At 35.2% G+C, this 15,427-nt stretch overlaps 1 protein-coding gene across 2 annotated transcripts in view; it reads right to left on the bottom strand.

Moving 5' to 3' along the window:
- CNOT4 (CCR4-NOT transcription complex subunit 4) overlaps positions 1 to 15,427 on the bottom strand; it is a 177,990-nt gene that overhangs the window by 84,278 nt on the left and 78,285 nt on the right. For both annotated transcript variants that reach the window (XM_021002358.2, XM_021002359.2), the window contains exon 2: positions 2,865 to 3,132. In XM_021002358.2, coding sequence (XP_020858017.2) covers positions 2,865 to 3,132 — 268 coding nt within the window. The remainder of the gene's footprint in view (positions 1 to 2,864; positions 3,133 to 15,427) is intronic.

Here is a 15,427-nt window from a genome sequence, read left to right as displayed (position 1 = left end):
TAAAAAAAAAAAAAGAACAGACTATTACTCACCTTCACAATATTTTCTGAAAGACTAGTCAAGATTAGACATTACCTCCAAGCTGACTTCCAATACTAAAATTCTATATGTTTATGCTCAGATAAAACATGTTACCATGTCAGCATATGTGTAGATATATGCATAGGTGTATGTGTGTGTATATATACATATGTATGTATACACACACATACATACATACATACACATACACACCCTTTCTAACTCAAATAATAACATGATCATAAAAGGGGAAAATTTTGACTTACAAAAACAAAGTTTAAAGGTTATTATAGTTTCTATTGAACCACCTCTGAGACATAAGTAAACAATTCAGAATTTTCCAAGTAAACTGCTGCGACCCTCTGTGGGGACTGCCTTAGAAATGCCACAAACTGACTGCTCTGCTAATTTTGCAAATAAGACAAACTTCCTTTGATTTAAAAAAAGAAAAAAAGCAACATTTTTCCTGACAAAATGATGTGAGGAATGAGGCAAGAAGTCATTTATTAATAACAAGTAGAATAGAGAGCTGACCTAGTCCTTGGTGTCAAACAAAGTCCCACCTCTCACACATAATGGCAGTATGATGCTTGTAAATCACTTCACCTCTCAAATGCCCCAGTGGACTCTAAGACTATAAATTGCAGAAGAGTGGTTGATCTGCAATGCGTAAGAGGAAGTTTCCTCAAAAGCAAGTTTCCCATATCAGTGAAATCAATGTTCTATGCTCAAGTTTCTTAAGCAGCAAACTTTCTACATAAGGGTGGGAAAAAAAAGAGGTTGCATTAAGTTTCACCTATGGAGATCAATCATTAAACATTTGTTAGGTACCTACTATGTTCTAAGTGCTGGAGATACAAAAAGAGGTCAAAGACAGTCCCTGCCTCAAGGAGATTACAATCCAATGGGGGAAATAATATGCAAACAAATATATACAAAGCAAGCTACATGCAAGATAAATAAGAAATAATTAACAGAGGGAAAGCACTAGAATTAAGATGGGTTAGGGAAGGCTTCCTGTAGAAGGTAGGATTTTCCTTGGGACTCAAAAGAAGCCAGGGAGGCCACAGTGGAAGACGGGAGGGCATTCCAAGCATGAGAGATAGTCAGAGAAAATGCCTGGAGCTGAGAAATGGAGTGTCTTGTTCATGCAACAGCTAGACGGCCAGTGTCACTAGATCAGAGTATGTGGGGGAGAGTAAGGTGTAAAAAGACTGGAAAAGTTAGGAGGGGTCTAAGTTATGAAGAGCTTTGAATGCCAAAAAGAGGATTTTGTATTTGTTCCTTGAGGCAACAGGAAGTCACTGGAGTTTACTGAGTTGGGGGAAGGGGGAAGAAAGGGTGGTGGTGACGTGATCAGACATGACCTTTAGGAAAATCACTTTGGTGGCTGAATAGAGGATAGATTAGAGTGGGGAGAGATGATGAGACAGGAAGACCTACCAGAGTATTGCAATAATGCAGGCATGGGAAGATGAAGCACTGCCCTGCAGTGATAACAGTGTCAGAGGAGAGGAGGGTATACTTGAGAGATATTGCAAAGGTGAATTCTACAGGCCTTGGCAACAGCTTGGACATGGAGGCTGAGAGGTAGTGAAGAGTGTAGGATGACTCCTAGGTTGCTAGCCTGAGGGACTGGATCAATAATCAATTGGTATGCTTGCATTATCTAGTATAATCCCTCAGTAACATTTTCCTTACTGTGTTCCCCAAGTAATTTTGCTTTCCCCTAGTGACTACTTAAGTGACTAAGTGACTACTGTATTCTTTCTCAAAGTCTTTACTTTATAACACTCCAAGTTAAAAGATAATAGACTCTATTAAATAATCTATCAGGTTCAGGAGAATGAAACTGAGCAATCATCCTCAAATCTACCCTGTTTTTTAAATAAAATTTTAAATATCACTCACTGTATTTTTTAATCCCAGAAGATAGAAATTATTTGATAGATCTCCTAAGTCCTAAAAAATGGGGGTTTTAAATTTAAATATTATTTCAATACGTATAAGATTTTCACATGCTACTCATTTATAATTTTCAAAGCACTTCCACAATCTTAATCACCTTTAATACATTGTACATTATTATGAACCAAACAGTTACAAAAGTGGACTGTTTCAAAGACATCAATGAGAACTTAACTATCATGAATTTAGAGCTTTATAAAAATCTAATGGTACAACATTTTTAGTAACTATCAAGTAAAAGAAAAAGTGGTGTAGTTTAAGATGTCCTTATAAACCAAAAAATCATATTAAAAGCCACATGAGTAAAGAAAACTTTTCTCAGATCTGAAAGGGACAGTTCTTTGCATTATTCTCCAAGGCCATCAGCAAAATCTATCAGTGATGAGGCAAAACATCTCTTGCTAACAAGCATTATTATATACTGTTCATTAGTTGATTTGTGATTCGTATATCAATAAGAACAAGAGGAAGGACTTTAGTAATCATCTAATCCTACCCTACCAAGCGTGTGTGTGCACACACACACGCACACATGCCCGCACACACACAGGGGAAAGAGAGAAAGGAGAGAGAAAGGACAGAAGACAGGGGAGAGTCATTCAATAAATATTTGTTGAATCAAAGTAGGTAAAGTCCTTCATTTCACATACATGAGCAAATTGACGCTCAAAAGATTAAGTGACATGCCCAAAATCACAGAGCCAGGACCAGATGCTAGGTCTCCTAACTCCTAAACTACAGTGCTATTTCCACTACTTGTTAACTTCAGGTGAAGATAAATACAGATTCCCTCCCACTCCTATAATCAAGACGACTTTACTAACTTGTTGATTCACCAACATGAAAAATTTAAGCAGTTACCATAGGGTATGTACCTTTCTGCAAGCAGGACAAAGTCCATTCTCATCAGTGCGAATACGATGCCAACAGAAGCGGCAAATTTGGTAGCCACAAGTGCAAGGGAAAAAGTTGATATCATCGATCTCTAAGGGCTCCATGCAAAGGGGGCATTCCACAGGGTCTTCCTTTGCATCGGGACTTCGAGACATCTTCACGTGTATACACAGCAGCAAAAAAAGTTTATAATAACTTAAGGGAGAAGGAAGGTCAGCACTGAAAATTAAAATGGAGCACTCTGAAGACCTGTGAGAAAATCAGAAAAAATACAACAAAAATTAATTGTGCATGTAAAACACTAAAAACTATGTTTTACCTAACTTGTAGCTTTATAGAGTAAATGAGTTTAATAATTTTTGCATTTGATATAAGAAGTGAAAGCATGTATTACATCGCTAGCATATAAATCTGAGATCAAAGGCTAGGTATAGAGAGAATTAAGGGGAAATTGGCTCTGTGGAATTATTGCACGAAATAGGGGGCTTAAAAAATACTCAGCATTCCTAACAAGATTTAGAGAATATTTAAGCATTATACTGACACATCTCAGGGGAAGAGAGGAGATGAACAGGCATGATCTGTCTTAAGCCTTACTCCTCAGCCTCTCAATAACCTTTTACTTTATGGCAGGATTCTCATAAGTGAAAAACAAAATACATAACATATCTAAACATATTACTGAATCTATAAGCACATATAATAACATGCTAAGCATAAACTGTTTAACTTCTAAGATTCATTGCAACTATATTAAATATTGAGAACTCCAATCTGATAAAATAGGTATATTTAATGTATATGCCTTCAAACTGCTTATACACTAACCACGCTTGGACGTGTCATTGGAAATCAATGACCCACAACATTATTTCTGATTCACAAAACAGAAAGCTTATGTGCAAAACAAACAAACAAAACTCCAAAGGTCACACTGTAAATCAAAAGAAATGAGGAAGAGATAATAGCAAAATGTAACACACCTGACCCCACTACCATCCAAAATACTTTTTTAAAAAATGACTTCAGAAGACTTCAAGGGTGACCTGTGGGCAAAGACAGCATACTAGAGGTACAGAATTTAGGCATACATTTTCAGTTGTGGCCAATGCGTTTATTTGTTTTGCTTGACAATACTTATTTATAACAAGAGGGGGGAGGAGGAGAAGAGGCTAGTAAGTAGTGGAAAGTGAGAGCATGGTTAAATAACAGACTTAAAGATTCTTTTTAAGTGAATTAACTTCCTACGTAAGAGTTAAAAAGGGCAGCTGGGTGGCCCAGTGGGTGGAATGATGGGCCTGGAGTCATGAAGACTGATCTTCCTAAGTTCAAATCTGGCTTCAGATGCTAGCTGGGTGACCCTGGACAAGCCACTTAACCATGTTTGTCTTAGTTTCCTCCTCTGTAAAACAGGCTGGAGAAGGAAATAGCAAACCACCTCAGTATCTTCACCAGAAAAATTCTGAACAGGGTCTTGAAGAATCAGATAGGACTGAAAAACAACTGAACAACAATAGCAACAAATCTGCCACTTAGTATTTGTTTAACCTTGGGCAAATCACCGAGTATTGGAGGCTTGTAGGTGGCACAAAGGATTAGAGTTGCTGGGCCTAGAGTCAGGAAGACTTGAATTTAAATCTGGCCTCAGACACTTACTGTGTGACCCTGGTGAGTCACTTAACCCTGTTTGTCTTAGTTTCCTCATCTATAAGATGAGCTGTAGAAGCAAATGGCAAACCACTCCAGTATCTTTGCCAAGAAAACCTCAAATGGAGTCAGGAAGAATCAGACACGAGTAAAATGACTGAACAACAACAAAAAAGAATTAACAAAACACTGGCACTATATGGAAAACCTGAATTAAAAATCTGGTTTTTTCAGAGAACTGAAAAATACTTATCTTTTCCTTTGAGCAACAATCTGTGCCATTATACCACAGAACCAAATCTAAGCTCAACAGATGGAAAATTCAACTATACTATTTAGGGCTCATGTAATACACTTGTAATCTACTTCTGAGAGGTAGTCAGTCTACAATCACTTAATGCAACCAAAGCTCTGATATTTTTGTGAAGAAATTTAGGGGGTAGCTATCTCTCATTCAATTTTCCTGAGTTCAAATCTAGCTGTCTCAGACACTTAGTAGCTGTGTGACCTTAATAAGCAAGTCACTTAAACCTGTTTGCTTCACTTTCCTCATCTGTAAAATGAGCTGGAGAAGGAAACGTCTTTTTAGGACATGTATCTTTCCGCAAGCAGGACAAAGTCCATTCGTACAGGCTTGAATACAATGTCAACAAAAGCGGCAAATCTGGTAGCCACAAGTGCAAGGGGAAAAGATGTTGTCATCAATCTCTTAGAACTCCATGCAAACGGGGAATTCTGCAACATCTCCCATTCAGGGAATGTTCTCCCTTCTAATCTCCATCTCTTAGGCTGCCCTAGCTTCCTACAAGTCCCAGATAAAATCCCATCTTCTGCAGGAAGGCTTTCTGATCCCTCTTAATTCTATGGCCTTCCCTCTACTGCTTATTTTCAATTTATCCCATATACAGCTTGACTGTATATAGTAGTTTTCATGTTACCTCCCCAATTAGAGCTCCTTGAAAGCAGGAACTATCTTGTCTTTCTTTGTATCCCCAGAGCTTAGCACAGGACCTGACAAATAGTTGGCACTTAATAAATGTTTACTGACAGAGACAAGGACTATGAGACAAATTGAATACACTTTCTAGCAATCTCACGAGTAGTACTGCTTTGGGCGTCTGGTTGTCCATGGTAGTTTTATGTTTAATGACTTACTTGGATGGTAGTGGTATACATACCAAGTAGAGATTAGGATGTGGCACAAAAACTCAGGCAAGAGGACATATTTCATATAATTACTACAATGGAGGAATGTCACGCATTTGTCTGATGAATGTGATCAAATGAATTCCAAAACCGGAGAGATAAATGATCTGAAGGGCACTGGACTTGGAATAAACAATACACAAGTTCAAGTCACAACTCCAGTTATTTCAATGTATGAACCATGGGCAACTTCCAATTTCTTTGAGCTTGAGTCTCCTCATTTGTAAAATGGAGATAATATGTACATTACCTGTCTTGGAGTATCTGTGAAGAAAATGTTTTGTAAATGATAAAGCACTATATAAAAATAAGCCAATTGTTATGCAACCAAACTTGGTAAATCCAATTAGTAGCACAAAAAAGTAAAGAAACACAAAACTGAAATTAGAACTATAGCCAAATCTCTATCACTAGAGCCAAAGAGAGAATAATAGACTCAGTTCTAGGAAATCATATCATATTGCTGAGAAAAGAAAGACAAGAAAAAACTTTTTACTTTCTTCCCCAGGTCTGCTCTCAGTCAAAGTAAACTTCATACTATTCCTCAAAGACACAATAAGCTTTCTCAACTTCATCCTTTCACTCAAACTATTCTGTTTCTAGAATGTCTCACCCTTTTTCCTCTTCCCCACAGAGACCGTGTTGAAATACAACCAATTCTATTGGCTTACCAAGATTTATAAAAAGAGACCTGATCATTTATAGAAAAATGTCTTTGTATATGGCTGGAATGAACCAAAATAATAAACATCAATAATTCCCAAATTAATACAATAAATACCAATGAAAATACTGACAGGTTACTTTATAGGACTGGATAAAATAGTAATGAAATTAATATGGAAGAACCAATGGGCTGCTGAGGGCAAAAAGGCAGAAATCAATTTTCTACTCCAAAATGTATTAAAAAGCTGTAATGAATAATTGAAACTTCCCAAGTCCAGAACAGAAACAGATTAATGAATCTGAAAAAGAGGCCATAAACTAACCAAATATGCTCAAATTACTGAGACTTTTTTTGGTTTTAGTGAAGTCTTTTGAATTTTGCACCAGTCATTTCTTAAACATTCCTCTACCCCATTGAACCCTTCTTAGTAACAAAGAAAAACAACTTATCAAAATTAATTGACAAATACATGACATGCTGCACCCACAGTTATCCACCTCTCCACCAAGATAAAATATATGGCACCATCTGTCCCACAGAAATAAGCAGATCAATGTAATCAATCTCAGTCCAGCTAATCTGTATGTTTTCACTTACATTACTTGTAAATACTCTTTATGTACTTTTCTCTCCTCATTCTGCCTTCTTTATTCTTAACTGTATTAATACAGGTCTTCAAATATTTTGAGAGTCTAGGTTTAACAGTGGAAAAAACAAGTGGCATAGGTAGTGAATAGAGTAAGCCTTGAAATCAGGAAGATTTGTATTCAATCAAATCTTGCTTCTGACATACACTGCTTGTATGACCCCTGCCCAAATCAATTAACCTCTCATGCTCTAGACAACTCTCTAAGACTATAAAATGTAGAGAAGGTGAGAAGCTACATTTGTAGGTAAAGAGAATTTCCTAACCCAGGAGTTCCCTACAGAAATCACAGGTCCACTCTCTTTTGCTATTTTCATTCTCCCTCATATTGGACAGGAAGGGAGGCAGACAAAGAGGAAGAGGGACAGGGAAAGAGAGAAAGAGAGACACTTATCACTAGAAACTTTCTCTATATTTAGAGGTAAAACATAGATTACTTCTCTATTCCCACTACTATTAAAGTTTTTTGGAAATGCTAGCAACAGAAATGAGACAAGAAAAATTAAAACTCATCGATATCTCCAAGTTTTAGTAAATTAATGTCTTAATCTACACTTTTTAAAAAAATTTTTTACTTTATATTTCTATGACAGGGCTTGATATTCAACATGGAGAGGATTAATGCAAATATTTAAGGGCAAGAGTCACTCTCCAATAGATAACCAGTTAAAGGATATGAAAAGAATTCTCAAAAAACAGCAGTTAACTATCATATGAAATCACTTTAAAAAAAAGGCAAAATAACTCTTAATTACCTTGCACACAGTAAAGATGTTAAAAGCCAATGTTCGAGTGGGTTGCAGAAGAACAGGCACACTCATGGTTCAATCATTCAGGAAAGTAATTTGGAGCTATGCTAGAAATAAATGATTAGAATGTCCTTTGCCCAAGAAATCCCATGGGCAGGTGTATATACCACTGGGATCCAATACAAAAATATCTGATATATATTAACATATTCAAAGCAGTACCATTCATAGTAAAGAAGAACTGAAAACAAAAGTAGGTGCCCATCAACTGGAGAATGGGTAAACACAAGTACATGAACGTATATTGTAAATGTTACAAGAAATAATGTATGTGAAGAATTTGCAAGCATGTAAGGACTTATGTGAAGGGATGCAGAGCAATATTAAGTAAAACAAGGAAAAAATATATACATAACGATCAGAACAATGTAAAAGGAAAACCCAAAAACAAAACCTGAATGCTGTGTAATTGTAATAACCAAGCTTGGTGCCCAACAAAAGACGAAAAACTGAATCTCCCCTCCTTTGTTGTGGTGGTGGGGACACAATGGTAGAATGCTGAATGTGATATTTAATGAAATTAGCACATTTTCTGGTTTTACAAAACATTTTTTTCTTTTTAAATCTTTGTTATAAGAGATGTCTCGCTGTGAAAGGAAAAGGGCAGAGACACGTTTAAAAAAAAAGATATCAATAAAACAAATATACATGTATTATATATTTGTTGTGTCCAACTAGTAACTAGAATTTATAAGGAACCACTAACAAATTAATAAGGACATAATACCCAATCCGGCAAAAGGTTAAATGGTATAAACAAAGGAGGAAACTCAAAATACAAAACTGTTTAACTTCCCTAATAATCAGAGAGAAACAAATTGAAATAATTTTGATCCAGTAACTCTCACCAATCCAACTGGCAAAAATAAAGTGACAAAGCAATGCTGTTAGAACAGCAGGGGGAAAAGGCACATTATTATACCGCATATGGAATTACAAATTGGAAAATTTCCATAAAGCTATCTGGTAATATATATCTAGTTAAAAAAATTAATCATTGCCTGTTTGACCCAGAGATCTCATTAGAAGGAACGTACTTCCTAATGATGTAATTAAAGTCCTAGGAGTACAAAAATATTCATAGCTCCTCATCTAATACAAAAACTTAAAGTGAACTGTACAACAAATCTGGTACAATGTGATGAAATATTGCTGTGCCATTAAAAATCAAACATAAAGGGAATATAACAAAAGAGCAAAAGACATAATACAAAGTGAAGGAAGCAGAACTAAAGGAATGGAACTTACATATAAACACTAAGGTATTTTTAAAAAACTAAACAAAGATTAGAAGGCAATAGATTTCTTAAGGCAGAGTTTTCCAAACTATGGGAGACAGCCTAGATGGGGTGGGGAGTGGGGGAGTATTTGGGGGAGGGGGACCCTCAAGCTGAGAGAAAAGAGATGCCACAAAAGAACGGTAAAAAATAAGAGTATTTTAAATTACAATTCTTACAAAAATATATGTCCTGTTTCAATGAAAATAAATTGCAAATCAAAGTCAGCACAAGCAAAATGAATCTGGCAAACTTACTCCAGCCAACAATGTATGCAGCTCAGACTACTTAAAATATCGTGTATAACGAGGTCAAATTTAAGGAGCTACATGTCAAATCTCTCTTTGTGGAAGGAGATGCATTATAATATCATCAGTCTGCATAGGCTCATGACACAAAAAAATTGTGTGGTTATGCTGACTGCTGCATTTTAATACAAAGAAAAAGTTAAATAAACATTGTGTGGAAATTAGAAGTGGCATATCACTTACATTTCTCTACTTTTAAGTAGAAAATAAGTGAATTTCCCCAAAACACCAATATTTTTAAAAAATTAAAATAACTGAGATAATTAAGCTTAACTTATTGATAATTTTAAGTTATTCTAATTTTAAGTGAAATATCACTTCATTTTGAATAATATAACCATTCTGAAGAGAAATTCATTGGAGCAGCTAAAACTAGCATAAGCAAAGACAGTAGAGTTTAAGGGGTGGAAATTACATAAACACAAAATAAACCAAAAAAAATCCAGAAAATATAATCCACCATATTTATAATTGGGACTCACAGTTTTTCACAAAAAGACTACTCTGTATAAATTATTTCATTTAAAAATAGCATCACATTCCATATAGTATTAAAATTCATGAAATGAAACATTTTGAATTGTACATATAAAATACACTAAAAAAATTTTTTTTCCAGAGAAAATTAAGTTTTTAATAAGCAAGAACAAACTTTTTGAAAACAATGTAACATCAAAAGGATTGTTTGCATCATATAAAGCTGTTTACAGAACTGCTAAGTGTTAAAAGCCTCATTCAAAAGGAGAAACACTTCTGGTCTCACTTGCAGGTACTATAGTGAGGAGAACTGCATGTGTATCTGAAGACTTTTTGATCATCTGAGAAACTAATATCTTCCTGTTTTGCATTGCAAGGGGATAAAGCAATAGATGTAGTGAGAGATCTGCTCATTTGATTATACATTTATCATACATTTTATATAAACTGATGTTAAAGAAGTTAGGAGGGTGTGTGTGTGTGTGTGTATGTATTTTACTTTGCAACCCTATTCATGTCAATGCCACATCAAGAGTTTAAAATATAACTGATTAATTTGGGGATGAAAACTATGATATATGTACTTACAGAAGACAATAGATGTGAGAAAAGGCAGATTTATGTACAAGCACTAGTTAAAACTGTAGCCCCTTCATGCAGTCAGATTGCATGATTCACAGAATCATTTCTATAAAAAAAAAATGTGTGGAAGTACATACAGCTTTACAAGTTGTTACAAGAATAGTCAACATTACATAAAAACAGCCTATTAAAAGGAAGGCTCTTCTCAAAACTGTGACAATAAAGAATCATAAGATATATTTATAATGCTTACAAAGCAGACTTTTTTTTTACAAGCCAGATTTTGTATTGTAAGTCACTCCACCTGTTCTCAAAAGTCCTCAGTACAATGGGTAAACTTCTAGTTTTTATTATTAAAGGTGGAATCACAGTTCGAAATATTCAGGCTGAAAGGATTCAAAGACATTGACAAAACTGTGCTTGATAAAATGTATCCCTTGAGATGTTTATAATTATGGCACTATGTTCTTGCTGGTACTGATATGCAAAGAATCATCACAGTAAGATCTTCTAGTTAATTGAATTCTCAAGATAACTCAAAATTATCCCTGTAGAATAACAGAATGTTAGCCTTGGAATGGCTCTTGGAAATTATCTAGTCCAATCTCCTCATTTAACAGATGAGGAAAGTGAAACCCAAAAAGATAAAATGACTGACCCAAAGTCAAACAACAGTCAGAAAGAGATCCAGGTGTCCTAAATCCTGGCTTAAGGTTCTTCCTACTATACCACTCGCTACTTTAAATGTCAAATCTTTATAATAATAACTATTATTATCATTATAAATCTAAAACACACAAAATATAAAAGAATAACAGTGAGTTATTGCCTTGTCCCTGGACTATTTCTATCAGAATTCCATCAAAAAAGAGGGAGATGATGACAACGACGACCACCCCTTCAAAATACAACCAATGCAAGGAGGGGTAGGGGAGATGAGCAAATGGCAAAGTGAGGGAATACCACCCAAATGAATATACTCTTCTGTATCAGGGGACTATTATAATACTATAATATCAAAAGAAACCATAGGATGCTAGGTAAATGAGTTCTGGTGATACCAACAGCTGGGTTAGACACTTTGGCAACTGTCAGGCTAAGGAAATAGACAGGGTGGCAATGGATTCCTGCCTGACCTTACTTGAAACCATCATGATAATTATAACTTGACTAGAAGGATAAGCAGATTAACTGATTCTCATACTGCTCTTTGTCAATGATATCTTCAGCTCCAAGTAGCAGAATTACATACTGCAGGTATAAGACAATCAAAAGAAATAACCTTATTAGAGATTAAATAAGAACAGAAACTTTTTAAGCTACTTAACTCCAAAGAAGAGAAAAACAAAGACTCTGAGGGCATTGAAAAGTTACACTCAATACAGACTCTCTAAGTGCTATCTAATAATGAAACATGATTTTAAAAAATAATGCTCATTTTTCTAATGATTTGAAAAGAAAATAGGCATGGTTAGGCTGTAATCTTTAAAATCTTATTTTTAATCTGATGGCACATATCCAACAGACCCAACTATACCAAAACAGAGTAACTACAAAAAGTCATTATCTGTTACAGCCATCATGAATGAACACATTCTCCGACAATGTCTGACAGTGTTAAATATTTCAGGACCTGAACAGAATTGAACATGTTGCAGCTAGTGCCACATTAAGGACCACAGGTAGAAAGTTATAGAGGAAAACTCCTAAAGATAGTAGTCAAACGCTATCCTGGCAGAGTGGCTTGAGAAAATTATTTAAGGACTATGAAAAGACAGGGATGATAAAAGCAACTTTTAGCCACCATGCATCGTAGAAAATCTGAACATCAGAATGCCCAATTAAAAACAACAAAAAAGAATGTGTAGAATGAAATCCAGAAAACAAAAGTATGTCAGAAATGTTTTATATTTTTAATAAACAAAAATAAAAGGAAAAGGTTCAATTTTTTAAAATACAGTCTAAATAATGTAAAGAATAAAAAAAATTAAAAACCAATTACACAACAGCAATCATAACCTATACTATAAAATATGGGTTCTTAATTTCTTTTGTGTCATGGATCCCTTGGGCAGTTTGGGGAAACCTATGGATCCCTTCTCAGAATAATGCTTTAAAAATGCATAAAATAAAATACAGTGGATAACGAAGGATACCAATTACAGTGAAATACACTGTCAATTTTTTTTTAAGTTCACGGATCCCAAGTTTAAGAACTCCCTACTACAGAAGCTTGATAAGTAAAGATATTAGGGATCACAGTGAACCTCCAAAAAACATGGAAAACATCGGTCTATAGGCTAGAAAGAATTCCAAAACAAAGGGCAAAAATGAATCTAATGTAATACAGAAAGCTTGTACACCATTAATATACTAAAAGACAGAATGGCTATATCAAAGGAGGTGACTGAAATACCAGCTTATCTGCAAAACTGGAAAGCAGTGGATCCAGAAAAGATCTATAATTATGTCTCCTACACGTCACATAAGAGCATGAATTTCACAAAGCACTCTACAACGTCTTTTTAATGCAAGCTTGATTCTATCTTTGTTATGCTAAAGTGTCATATATTACCAAAATATAAGCACATAAACTTCATACAAAATAATCACAGCTTATACCTCTCAAAAAACTTTTGATAAACACAAGAACATATATTAGCTGAGGAGCAAAAAAAAAAAAAGAGGGAGGAGATTCCAAAAAAATTTCAGATGTTAAAAAAAACCCCTCATTTTCAATTCAGTTATTACTTAACAAGCCACTGAAAGCAGCATAATATTTACAACACCGTTACTGACTACTATCAAGTCTTAAACTTAGTTCCATACTCATGGCTTAGCCATTCATGTACGGCAAATATATAAAACAGTTCTGAATATACTGGAAACACTGCAATATTCAATGTTCACATGCACAACTGTTCTATTTGAAACAAGGCAACAATACAATAATGTAAATAACAAGTGATATAAAATCTGACTTCCTCTATGGAGTCTACTCTGCCTAAATAAACCCATTACCATCGCTCTCGAATAGACAAGAGAATGGCTTCCAAATTAAAAACTGACTCAAAGAAAACATCTTATTAATCATCTGACGTACAGGGATGGCATCAATTTATAAAACTACACTGAAAAGTGCTACTTCCAAAAAGGGTAAAATTTTTAATGTGCACCAACAATGAACAGAGACTAGAGGCTTTGAGCTAGAACCCAAAGGTCAAATTAAGCCAAAGCATAAAGACAATACTTAGAAACAAACAATTTTGTTCCCCTCTAGAAGAAAGTATGGCAAAGTATGTTAACAGACTGAATGGCAACTTAGAGTCAAGAACACAACCTACTTAATACCAGTCTTCATGTACACTCCATGTATGCTTCTGGCATAGTAAAATACATAACAGCTAGAAAATTATCCAAATAATAAACCATAATAAACACAGTGAAGTCAAAGAATAATTAAATATATATATCAAAAAGAAGTATAAAAATGGATCTATCTCCTCAGAGCACTCTATAACAGGTTAGAAATTTACAGAAATACTTCTGAACAAAAAGAATGCACTTTCCAAATAAAAGTACAAGCTAACAAGAGGTATAAATGCTACTGTGTTTCGCTGAATACAACCAAGAGAGGTTGATCTCTAGGAAAAGTCTATAAAATGGCTAAGATCCAAGAATAGAATCAAAAGCTGCTGCAAGGGCAATATCCTCATAAATTCAACCAATAACATAAATGATAAAGAAGCACTAAACAAACGTGTGAGGCACGTAGATTTGTTTTTCAGAAACAAAAGTATTCCTGATTGCAACTCTGGATCAGGTCCCTTGCCAATAGAAATCACAGAAAGAAGCCTAGACTTATCTATCAATGTAGATTTGTAATGAAGTGGAATAAACTATACCATCACTTCAGGTTGCAAATCAAGTATCTACTAGACACCTAGAAAGTCATGGTGAGGTGGCTAGAATTATATACCTGAAGCTCACTAATCTTTACAAAGCTAACAGACAACAAAACACTGTCTACTTCCAAATACAAACCACAAAATCATCTTAAGAATTCAGCAAATTAACTGTACTAGATGCGTTGTTGTTGAGTGATTTCAGTGACATATAACTCTTCGGGACCCCATTTGGGGTCTTCTTGGCAGAGATACTGCAGTGGCTTGCCATTTCCTTCTCCAGATCATTTTACAGATGAAGAAACTAAGGCAAATAGGGTTAAGTGACCCAGGATCACATAGCCAGTGTTTGAAGCTGGGTTTGAACTCAGGAAGATGAGTCTTCCTGACTCCAGGCTCCATCACACTGCCACCTAGCCACCCGTTTTATGGAATTTTACTAGAACTAGCACATAATTACAAAATGAACTATTGCCCACTGATACAAAACAATATCTAAATGTTTTGAATAGATTTTGCCATGACAAATACTCAATCTTCAAACCACATGGAATGAAAAGCTTTTAAAATATAAAGATCTAGTGGTATAAATCAAAACCACACGGGGATAGGACAAGCTATACACCATAGAGACCATTTCATTCTTTTTACCTCTATCCCCAGCACATAGCACAGCGTCTAGAACATAGCAGACACTCAGTAAATGCTTATTGACTGGTTGATTCCTGTAGTCCTATCTGCAAACGGAGTTTCCTGAATATGTTTCCAGTGAGTTTATAGAAGATGAGCTTACACCTCAATACTAATATGCAAGCTGCTTTCCCGCAGGGACTGCTTCATTCATCCATACAGATAAATCTATATATCCCCAGGGAGTAGCACAGTACCTGGAATGCAGTAAGTGTTTAATAATTACATGTTAGGGGCAGGTAGGTGGCGCAGTGGTTAGAGGACAGGCCTTGGAGTCAGGAGGACCTGAGTTCAAATCCGATCTCAGACACTTGATACTTATTAGCTGTG

This window comes from Phascolarctos cinereus, unplaced genomic scaffold, assembly GCF_003287225.1.
Source record: "Phascolarctos cinereus isolate Bilbo 61053 unplaced genomic scaffold, phaCin_HiC Scaffold_1;HRSCAF=81, whole genome shotgun sequence".
NCBI lineage: Eukaryota > Metazoa > Chordata > Mammalia > Diprotodontia > Phascolarctidae > Phascolarctos > Phascolarctos cinereus.
Note: the sequence above shows the minus strand (reverse complement) of the source record. Positions and strands in the feature narration are given on the sequence as shown.